A 12110-nucleotide genomic window follows, 5' to 3' on the forward strand; every position below is an offset into this window, starting at 1 on the left:
TAAGTACGCCATACTGCGAGTCGACTGAATTGATTGTCAGCGTAATTCTTAACATACTCAGGATTGTTTACAAATGTTGTCCACTGGCAGAATCACATTTAATGTTGGACACTGTGTTTTGAGTTTTACACGTGCCTTGCTTGTTGCGAACAGCTCAAGGGACGTGCTGTTTGATACGATCACACCAACACTGAAATTTACAAACCATATTACTCATTTGTCTAATAGGCAGAACGCCTTTTTGGCTTGATGGCCAAATGAGTAATATGGTATATGAATTTCAGTGCCAGTGTGAGGCTAAGTATTTATTTAGGTTGTATGTCCCAAAGGCTGGGGGGATTGTATTAAACAGCATGTCCCTTCGGCTGTTCGCAACAGGCAAGGTACCCAACCAACCTGTGCATGCAAAATTCAAAACATACAGTCCAACATTGGAGGTGATTCCATGATTGGATAACATTTGCTAAACAATCCTGAATGTGCTAAGGATTACACTGACAACCAATTTAAGATTATCAGTCGGGCTCGCAATGTGGCTCACTTACATGTGCTAGAAGCTACATATATTAATACATAGGGCCCTGTTCTTTGCAGACAGAAAGAACACGTGCACACATTGTGCCTGTTTCAGCTAAACAAAATAAGTGACAGCCATTCTCTGGTTCATTTTCCAGGGCAAGGCCTTAAACAATCAGAGTCAACCTGCCTGGTTTGAATTTAAACATAACTAATTGATGAATTGACAGTGATCAGTTAACAGGTGCATTCTCCATGGCAACACCTCTACCAATCATAGTCCACTTGCCAACCAATCAGCACTCTCTCTTGTTATAAAGCATAAATTGTTATTCCCTTTACATTTAGTAGTCTTATGAACTGTCCTGATAAGTACAAGACGAAAAGCTTTGACAATACATGTCTCTTTTCAGCAATACTCAAGACTGTAAATAGTTGAGGCCCCAACACTGACCCCTTTTTGATTTCTCTTTGCAATTCTTAAAAAAAAAGCTGGTTGGAATTCATAAAATTTATCCAAATTGCGCCTGAGCAGGTGTAACTTTTCACTTTGTTATGTATATATTAAAGCTGAACTCCAGTTAGCAAAAGCTGTACTTTTTACACCATTCGTGAATGGCATCGATCCACATGCAAACATTAAAAAGAAAAAGAAAAAAGAACTTGTATTTATATGGTGTTCTTCAAGGCATCCAATGCATTTCACAACAAATGAAATACTTTTAAAGTGCATTCATTGTTGTTGTAATATAGTCAAATGTAGCAGCCTCTTTGTGCATAGTGATGCTCCAAAAGCAACAGAGACAAATGAGCAGATAATCAGTTTCTAGTGGTTTTGTTTGAAGGATTAGTGCTAGGATAAGTCCATTTGTCTCTTGGAATAGAGCCATTGGTTCTATATATCCAGTTGATAGGCTGATAGGGTCTTTACTTAACATCTCATCCCAAAGACTGCACCTCTGTTAGGCAGTTCTGCACCGAAGTGGCAACCTAAACTGTTGAAGTATTGAGTAGGGATGTCGTGGATCAAACCAAACTCAGAGGTGAGTGCTAGCATTGAGTCAAGGTTGACATTGTAAAAAAAATATTTTGCTAATTACACTGAAGGTTCTCTTATATGGTTGAAAGTGTTTACTAACTGATGTCTATGATTTCATATTCTGAATAATATTGTGTTAGCATAGGAATTACTGAGTCATTTTATATCTGGCTTGTCAGTTCTCTGATCCCAAGTCTTTAGAGCTCGGTAATGGGTTCTGGTGATCACAGATTTATTTCACTCCTGTATTCACAATTGCTTACAGGAGAAAGATATGACTGCTGCGTGCAACAATAGCATGAAGATCTTTCCCATGATGAATCATGTTGGATTCCTGAAGGTGTGCTATTGTACTATGTCAGTTAGATTTATAAGCATGCTTTATACTACACCATTATTTCTTGGGAAGGGACCATGAGTTCCATCTCCTCAAGATCTGCATTCTTAGCTAGCATTAGAAAATCAGCTAATTCTTGTTCAGGTATCTTCTAGATCTATTCTGCAAAAGCTATGCACACTCAGAGCTTTTAGCCTCTGCCAACACTCACTCTAAAATTCTGAGTGAGTTTTGGGACTGCTGGGGCCTGATTTTAGCTCTGTAAGAAATAAGTTTTGAATGAGTTAAAATTGGACCCCTAGTGGCCTACATACAACCATCACCACAGATAACTGGGTAAGACAGCCAATTTAAGTTGATGTTTTTGCTATGAAGTTGTTGTTTTGAGGCAATTCTTGTTATTTTTGCAAACTTAATTAAAAATTCCCATTGTTAGGCCCCTAATTAGAGTCATTAAAATTTGAGAGAGGTGCCTGTTGCTGCAGCAAACCATCTAAATAATTGAGAGAGTATTTGGAAACTGAAAGATCTGTAATCCTACATATATTCAAGACTGTTGCAAGAAGCTTTTGTATTTTTAGAGCAGCAAGTATTAACAATATAGAGTAAATCTTTCTTATTTTTGGTAATTGAACCATAGTCCTTTACTGTACAGAAGGCCTTGATATCTAGGGTGGCTGTTTGCCAGAGCCATCGAAAACCATTGCCATGGTCTTATGAAACCCTGTCTCCATAACCTTGCATCTTCCTCTGCTGCAGGTATTTATCCAGTTTTCTCATTGAAGTTGCAATGATCCCTGCCTCAACTATTCTCTGGTGTAACATTCTACATTTGAACAGGTCTTTGCATAAATATATTCCTTGAAATGACTCTCCTCATTCACTTAATGATTCTATATAAATTGATAACCCCGTGTTATTGACCCACCAACTAGAAAAATGACCTTCCCCGATTCAGTCTAGCAATATAAAAATAAAGTCTTTCATTTATCAGTGCCTTTCACAACCTCGGGGCATCCTAAAGTGCTTTGCAGCCAATTAAATACTTAAGTACTCACTATTGTAATTAGGAAATGCAGCAGCCAATTTGCACAGGAATGTGATAATGACCAGATAACCCTTCATAATTTCAAAAACCTCTCTTTAATCTCCCCTTAACCTTCTCTGCTTTGAAATAAGTTGTGTCAGTATCTCATGTCTCAAAGCAGCCTGCTTGAATGGCACCCCGTCCACCTGCTTAAACATTCATTCCCTCCACCACAGGCACACAGTGGCAGCAGGCTTCATCAACAGCACCTTCCAAACTCATGACCTCTACCACTGAGAAGGACAAGAGCAGCAGATGCTAGGGAAAACCACCTGCAAGTTCACCTCTTGACTTTGAACTAAATCTGCAAGTTCCCTTCCATGCTACACATCTTCCTGACTTGGAACTATATCATGTTCCTTCACTGTTATTGGGTCAAAACCCTGGAACTCCCTGTTGGTGTACCTACAACACATGGACTGCAATGATTCAAGAAGATGGCTCACTGCAACCTTTTCAAGGACAATTGGGATGGGCAATAAATGCTGGCCTAGCCAGTGATGCCACACTCCATGAAAGAATTAAAAATATTCGTGATCAATACTGTATGGCATTGATGTCCATTCTAAAATGGGGCACCCAAAACTGCAGACATTACTCTGTGTCCGAATTGAAGTTTTGTAGAGTTATCTGTTCCTCGTTAACTTTTTGCGCTCTACCCCTAAATATGAGACACAAGGTTAGCCTTTTTATTAATTCAATTATTTGCATTTATTTTCAGCAGACTGTTTATTGAACCCTTTGGGGGTTTGTTTGTATATTGCTGTTAATATCAATATACTACATGGGCAGGATTTTACCGTCAGCAAGAAGGGGTAGGGCCCGCTCGCCGATGCGTAAAATAATGCGGGATGACGTCGGGCAGAACCCCCAACGTCACCCTGCCCCATTTAAATTTTCTGGAAGGTGGGGGCGCAGCAAAATCAGCTGCGGGCCGGCCGACCTGTCAATGGCCACTTGAGGCCATTGACAGGATCAATTAAGCAATTAAAGGACCTGCCCGTCCAACCTTAAGGTTGGCGGGCAGGCCAGGAGCCCCGGTGGCAACTAGAAAAAACATGAAACCTCATCCAGCAGCGGGATGAGGTTTCATGTAGGGTTTTAAAAATTGTAATAAAGTTGTTATGGAAATTATGAACATGTCCCAACTCATGTGACAATGTCACATGAGGGGACGTGTAAGGGAATTTTTTTTTTTCTATGTTTAATATTTTTAAAAGCCGAGGCAATCTCCCTGAGGCAGCACTTAGCCTCAGAGAGATGAGTGCGCTCTTTCGTGCACATGCGCGAAAGAGTGCACTCTCGATTTTAGGGATTCCCCCCCGTCCGCACAGGGAGCGCATAGCGCTTCCCCGCAGACGTCACGCTGGGTGGGCCTTAATTGGCCCCCCCACGTAAAATGGCAGTGCGACCCCGATCGACGGCGGCGATAGGGTCCGCGCCCGCCTGCAATTGTGTCGGCTCCGCCCGCCCGACGAACAGAAAATTCAGCCCCATGTGTACTACCATTCCTTGTTTTTCTTCCAAAAATCTACTATCCCACACTTAACGCACACTAAATTGCATCTGGCGCCCCTCTGTCTTCCTGAAGTCATTTACAGTACCCTTCATGGTTTACCAGAACCCCTACTTTTGTGTTATCACAAATTTGTGATTGTACACCCTCTATTCAATTCTGTGTAAACCAAACAACAAAGTGGGCCTAGTATTGATTCCAGGTACAACATGAAACCGACTCCAATCCAAGCAATATTCATATACCATGACTTTGTTTCCTGTCCGTTAAATAAACTTCTATCCTGTGCCTCGTGCGGTGATATAGGTTTAGATAAGATAGACAAAGATAAAACAAAAACAGAATTACCTGGAAAAACTCAGCAGGTCTGGCAGCATCGGCGGAGAAGAAAAGAGTTGACGTTTCGAGTCCTCATGACCCTTCAGCAGAACTGGATAGACAAAGATAAGCTGTTTCCATTAGCTGATTGTCTAGGTTCTTGTACCCAGATTTATGATTTGGGGCAAGAGATGCAGGGGGAATGTAAGGAAATACCTTTTTTATGCAGTAATAGTAATGATCTGGAACTCTGTCTGAGGCTGGTGGAAGCAGAGACAATGAATGATTTGAAAAGGAAATTTGATGGGCACTTGAAGGAAATGAACTTGCAGGGTTACGAGAATGAAATGGGGGAATGGGACTGATTGCGTTTTTCTATAGAGAGCTGGCATGGACTCAAGGGGCAGAATGGCCTCCTTTGTCATTTATGATTCTACAATGATTTTCAGAACCTGTATTAACATGCACTTACCAGTTGCATTCCTTTCATCCATTCAATTACTTTTTAAAAAAAACTCTCAAACTGCTTAAGTACAATTTTCCTTTAACAAATTTCTGCTTGTTGTCCTTGATTAACTCATGTCTTTCTAAAGGCGCCATGACTTTATCCCAAACCATGAATGCAAAGAGTATAGCCACAATCGATATTGGACTAACCGATCTAGTCACACAGTTTATCGTTTTCCCCCTGCCCACATTGCCCACTCTTCGCTCCATGAGAAGGATTTACATAATTAAGGGTTGAAAAATCATGACCAGAGTCTCTGCTATGTCCTTATTTCATCCACCTAGGATGTTTTCAGTACCAGTTCTTTACAGTTACATCTAATTGTTGCATATCCTCTTCAAACAGTCCATGTGCTTAGGAGTTAATTGGAGCTCTATCGGTGCAAATGTGTAGAAAATTGAAGCTTGCAGTTTTGAGGCATATCTCAGAATTGTAATCTTGAAGCTCATCACTGCTGATTTTTTTTTTGTAATCCAGTGCTTCTCCCATGAGCTCATGACACCCTTCTCAAGAATGAGTACAGCCGATAGCCCAGCTGTTGATGAACTGATTTCCAGATTTCACAATTTAATTAAGGAAAATCTGTCCTACCTAGGGAAGTTTGAAGAAAAATTAAAATAGCTATGCCTTATTGTTGTGGCATAGAAAAACCCCCATTTAATCAGGGAAGAAGATGACAGTTTGTTGTTTTGCATTGAGGTGATCTGCTTGGGACCAATCGATTTAGTTCTACTCACAGCAATGCCAAAGGAAAATTCAAAGAAAGTTGTAAATGGCAATATAATTTTTACTGCACAATCCCTGTGTCCACACTGTTGAGACAGAGTTATGATGTGATAGGAATAACCAAAATATGCATTCCATAGTAGAGGAGATGAATATAACAAAATATAGGATAAAATAGATTTTTTTATTAAAAAGAGCATGCTCCCCTGTATATATGGGAAAGAAAACAAATAGAATCTAGAGAAAAGGGAAAAACTACAAAATCACCTGGAAGCTTCTAACAGAGCTAAAAGAGCTAAGGGGCTTTTTATGTCATGGAAGATTAATAAGTGGGAGGACTAAATACTTCAGAGCTAAGAAGGATAAATGAAAATAGTGTGGCTATATTAGCAACCAAACAATCTGGGAAGTGAAATTTGAAAAAAAAAGGAACAAACTTCACATAAACTATAAAGGAAAGAGGACCTAATGGGAAGATTACAGGGAACTAGAAATGTGTCAAAACAGTGCCTGGAGCAGGGAAAAGGGAACTACAAATAAGCATAGTTGCAGATGATGAACACAATAGAAAGAAGTTATGATAGCACTATGATGGTAAGTGTACAAGGTGCACGATTGCCACAAACAGTAAAAGGATCATCAAGGAAGTGATTACTCAAGGAAGTGGAGTACTCAAATAATAGCCAGTGCTTTATAAGAGAATACTGGCTGAGAAACTGTTGACCTTTCTTGAGAATGGATAGTCCACCTGGACAATTGCAAACTGTATTAGATTTCCCAAAAAAAAATCGTTGGTGAACAGGACTCTTCGAAAATATCACCGGGATTAGACAAAGTCAACGTGGATTTATGAAAGCAAATATATTTGACAAAGCCTGCTGGAGTTTTTTGAGGACACGGCGAGTAGAATAGATGAAGGAGAATCAGTGGATGTAGTGTATTTGGATTTTCAAAAAGCTTTTGATTAAGTCCCACATAAGAGGTTAGTGTGCAAAAGTTAGTGTGCTCATGGGATTGGGTGTAATATATTGGCATGGCTTGAGAATTGGTTGACAGACAGGAGACAGAGTAGGAATAAATGGGTCTTTTTTGGAGTGGCTGGTGGTGACTAGTGGGGTACCGCAGGGATCAGTACTTGAGCCCTAGCTGTTCACAATATATATCAATGATTTAGATGAGGGAATCAAATGTAATATTTCCAAGTTTGCTGACGACACGAAACTTGGTGGAATGTGAGTGGTGAGTAGGATGTAAAGAGGCTTCAAGACAATTTAGACAAGCTAAGTGAGTTGGCAAATGTATGGCAGATGCGGTATAACATGGGTAAGTGTGAAGTTATCCACCCTGGTAGGAAAAACAGAAGGCAGTGTGTTATTTAAATGGTGATAGATTGGGAAATGTTGATGTGTGAAGGGACCTGGGTGTCTTCGTCCACCAGTCACTGAAAGCAAGCGTGCAGGTGCATCCAGCAGTTAAGAAGGCAAATGGTATGTTAACCTTCATTGCAAGAGGATTTGAGTATAGGAGCAAGGATGTCTTAATGTAGCTATACAGGGCCTTGCTGAGACCACACCTGGAGTATTGTGTGCAGTTTCGGTCTCCTTACCTCAAAGAATATACTTACCATAAGAAGGAGTGTAGTGAAGGTTCACCAGATAGATTCCTGGGATATCAGTATTGCTGTATGAGGAGAGATTGGGCTGACTAGGCCTGTATTCACTGGAGTTTAGAAGAATGAGAGGGTAACTTGTTGAAACATATAAAATTCTGACAGGGCTGGGCAGACTGGGTGCAGGGAGGATGTTTCACCTGGCTGAGGGGAGTCTAGAACAAAGGGTCACAGTCTGAGGATACGGGATAGGCCATCTAGGACTGAGATGAGGAGAAATTTCTTCACTCAGAAGTTGGTGAACTTGTGGAATTCTCTACCACAGAAGGCTGTGGAGGCCAAGTCATTGAATATATTTAAGAAGGAAATAGATTTCTAGACACTAAAGGCATCAAGGGGTATGGGGAGAGAGCGGGAGAATGATGTTGAGACAGAGGATCAGCCATGATCATATTGAATGGTGGAGCAGGTTCGAAGGGCTGCATAACCCACTCCTGCTCCTATTTTCTATGTTTCTTCATAAAAGGCTGCTTTTACAATTAATAGTGAGAGTCCAATGTAAAACATTCATATAGATGAAGAATTGGTTGAAGAAAAGCAAGAAGAGTAAGTACGTGTTAGGGAAATGAAGTCAATGTGGGGGAAGAAAGGGACAGCACTGAGTAATGTGCTATTTAGTTCAATGCTGGGACATTTGCAAATCCTAACCAACATTAATCATTTAGATCCAGGGACTTAATATAAACTATTTGATTTTATAGCAATTGAAGTACTTTAGTGGGCTGGGTGTTGAGGTTGACAAAGCAATTAAAAATCTACAAAATTTAGAATAAAATCAGCAAGAGATTTAATGCCAGTAAGTATGTTTTGGGTATTGATTTTTATTTTAGTAAATCTGATCATTTTATTTTTTTCTTTCTGATATTATTTACCTTCCAGATATTTGATGTTTCTTGGGACTTGCACCAGCCAAACAAAATGATCAGCTGTGGTGTAAAACATATAAAGGTATGTACAAAGGAATTATGAATCAATGTCTTTTTGTTCTTTCCTACCCCCTCCCAAATGAACATATGTACATTTTACATCAATCGTATTTAATTTGTAACAATCTGATTTGTTAAGCACATGTATTATATTCTTTTCTGAAATCTGAGATCACTTTGCTTAAAGTTTCTTCCTACGTGCTGAATACTGACATCATTTTGGTTTATTTAAATTGTCAATTTTAATCTTAAAGACAAATTAGTTATGAGGAATATTTTAATGTGTTCAAGGTTCTCTTTTATGGAGATTTGAACTGAATTCAGATCAAATTGATGAGAATTAAAACTGATACTATTATTATTGTACTTCAAAATGTACCTAGGTTTATAAAATATTGAATGAAGGTTATTAGTGAAAAGGATTTAACACAGCTCTGTCATCCTGCCTTAGGTGAAGCAAGCAGTGATAAAGCACTAAGATAGTAAAATAGTTATGATATCAAGAAACATAATCATGCCAAGAAATATCTGAAAGATAAACCACCCTGGCCAGTCTCAAAATTTAAAAACTGTCACAACACAGCAAAAAATAAACTAGCTCCTTCTTCAGAGAATTTCACTCTTTTCATATAGAAAAGCAATACTTGAATTAAAAAAATCGCTTTCAACAAAAAAAAAAATAACGAACATAATGATTATCTGGTCTCCAGTAAGGTCAACCTGAGATCGATGGGGTGCTGCAGGAAGCCATGCTACTGGCTTTGAAACAGGTGTATACTGAGATCTGGGAAAAGTTACTTTCAGCTAGAACTACTGCACATCTGGCAGGCTGTTTTTGGATCTGGAAATTCCATATCAGTCCCAAACGTCAGACCCAAAGTCCTGAATCAGTTGAAATCTCTGGAGCCATTTTTTTGAAGAAGGCAGGCCTCCTCTGTAACCAACATCATCCATAGAGGAAGATATTTACTAAAAGGTAGCTTTAAAGAAAGATATAGGTGAAGGGTAATGATAAAGGTGATATTTTGGTCCCATTATCAATAATTAAATGTGTTTGAAAACATATCCCCAGATTTGACAATGTTCTGTTTGGACTCTATTAGTTTGTCTGAATCTGGGTTTAAAATTGTTATAGTGCTGATGTACATTTTTGAAACTGCATATACTGGAAATGAATTACTTCAGCAACCATTTTTAATTTTCTGTCATTCTTTGCATAAAAATCAATGGAAAAAGTAATAAAAAGATAAAAATGCAAGTTTTATTTGGGGAGTTTGTGACCAGGGGCAAGGTTGCATTCATGATCCATGCCTGCCTCCTCCTCAGATCTCCACCATCACAGAAGCCGGTTTTCAGCCAATTTGATTCACTCCACGTGATATCAAGAAAAGGCTGAGCTCACTGGATACAGCAAAAGCTGTGCGCCCCAAGAACATACTGGCTACACAACATACTGGTTATAGTGATTGTTGGAGGTCAATCATCTCAGCCCCAGCACTTCACTGCAGAAATTCCTTAGACCATTATGCTAGGCCAAAGCATCTTTGGCTGCTTCATGACCTTCCCTTTGATTCACATAATGTGACATCAAGAAACAGCTGAAGGCATTGGTTACATGAAAAGCTATGGACCCTGACAACGTCCTGGCTGTATTGCTGAAGATATGCACTCCAAATCCACGCATGTCCCTAGTCAAGCTGTTCCAGTACAACTACGACACTGACATCTACCCAACAATGTGGAAAATTGCCCAGGTATGTTCTGTACACAAGCAGGAGAAAAGCAATGCAGCCAATTACAGTCCCATCAGTCTACACTCAAATATTAGCAAGGTAATGAAGGTGTTGTTGACAATGCTGTCAAGTGGCACTTATTTACCAATAATCTGCTCAATGATGCTCAGTTTGGGTTCTGGCAAGGCTCCTGGACTCTTCGACCTTCTTGAATTTAAGAGATGAAAAGAGAATGACTGCCATTGACATCAAGACAGCAGTGGACCGAATGGGGCATCAAGGAACCTTAGCAAAATTGGAGTTAGTGGAAATCAGGGGGAAACTCTCCACTGGTTGGAGTCATACCTAACACAAAGGTGGATGTTGGTGGCTGTTGGAGGTCAATCATCTCAATCCCAGGACATGGCTGCAGGAGTTCTTGAGAGCAGTACCCTAGGCCCAACCATCTTCAGCTGCTTATCAGTCACCTACCATTTATCAGGTCAGGAGTGGGGATGTTTGCTGATAATGATTGCACAGTGTTCAGTACCATTTGCTGCTCCTCAGATACTGAAGCAGTCTGTGCCTGCATGCAGCAAAACCTTGACAACACTCAGACCTGGACTTGTTTTTAATTGCTTCATGGGATGTGGGCATCACTGGCAAGGCCAGCATTTGTTGCCCATCCCTAATTGCCCTGGAGAAGGTGATGGTGAGCCTCCACCTTGAACCTCCTGCAGTCTGTCTGGTATGAGTACACCCACAGTGCTGTTCGGAAGAGAGTTTCAGGATTTCGACCCAGCGACAGTGAAGGAATGGTGATATAGCTCCAAGTCAGGATGGTGTATAGCGTGGAGGAGAACTTGCAGGTGGTGGTGTTAGCATGCATCCACTGCTCTTGTCCTTCTAGGTTGTAGAGGTCGCAGGTTTGGAAGATGCTGTTGGTGAGTTGCTGCAGTGCATCTTGTAGATGGTACACACTGCTGCCACCGTGAGTCATTGGTGGAGGGAGTGAATGTTTGAGTTGGAGGATGGAGTGCCGATCAAGCTGGCTGCTTTTGTCCTGGATGGTGTCGAGCTTCTTGAGTGTTCTTGAGGCAATAGTCACTGCTATCAATGCAAACAGTGTAGACCAAAGGACATGGAATGGCACAAGAGTGACAGGAGCAGTTAAGATCAGTGAATTTGACTTCACACGCCATATGTTTTTAAAATTTATACATGGGATCTGAATATCGCTGGCAAAGCCAGCATTTGTTATGAGCAACAAAATCCTACCATGACCCTGCGGGCAGAATCTTGTGCCATAGTGAATTTGGTGCCTAGGGATATTTAATCGAGTGGGAGGGTGGCAAGTGGGGACCTTGCCATCTTCCTGCTCGCATTTTAAGTCTGTGGTGATTGCGGCTCCAACAACGTTCCAAGAAGCTGGACACCATCCAGGACACAGCAGCCCAGTTGATCAGCACCCTATCCGCCACCTTAAATATTCACCCCCTCCACAACCGCATACAGTGGCAGTTGTGTGTACCACCTCCAAATGCACTTCAGCAACTCGCCAAGCCTCCTTTGACTGCACCTTCTAAATCCATGAGTTTGATTGCTTAGAAAGATGAAAGCAGCAGATGCATGGGAACACCACCTGCAAGTTCCCTAGCAAGTCACACCATCTGGACTTTGAACTATATCACCATTCCTTCACTCTTGCTGTAACAGGAAACCTGGAAAACCCTTTCTAACAGCACTGTGGGTGTAC

General features: G+C 40.7%; 1 protein-coding gene across 9 annotated transcripts in view; it reads left to right on the forward strand.

Annotated features, from left to right (window-relative positions):
• LOC144693023 (echinoderm microtubule-associated protein-like 5) overlaps nucleotides 1–12110 on the forward strand; it is a 182861-nt gene that overhangs the window by 30360 nt on the left and 140391 nt on the right. For all 9 annotated transcript variants that reach the window (XR_013579443.1, XR_013579444.1, XM_078562291.1 and 6 more), the window contains one exon: nucleotides 8596–8664. Coding sequence is in view for 7 of the 9 variants with exons in the window: in XM_078562291.1 (XP_078418417.1) it covers nucleotides 8596–8664 (69 nt within the window). In the remaining 2 variants the exon portion in view is untranslated. The remainder of the gene's footprint in view (nucleotides 1–8595; nucleotides 8665–12110) is intronic.

The sequence above is a fragment of the Cetorhinus maximus genome, chromosome 18 (genome assembly GCF_964194155.1).
Source record: "Cetorhinus maximus chromosome 18, sCetMax3.hap1.1, whole genome shotgun sequence".
NCBI classification, from domain to species: Eukaryota; Metazoa; Chordata; class Chondrichthyes; order Lamniformes; family Cetorhinidae; genus Cetorhinus; species Cetorhinus maximus.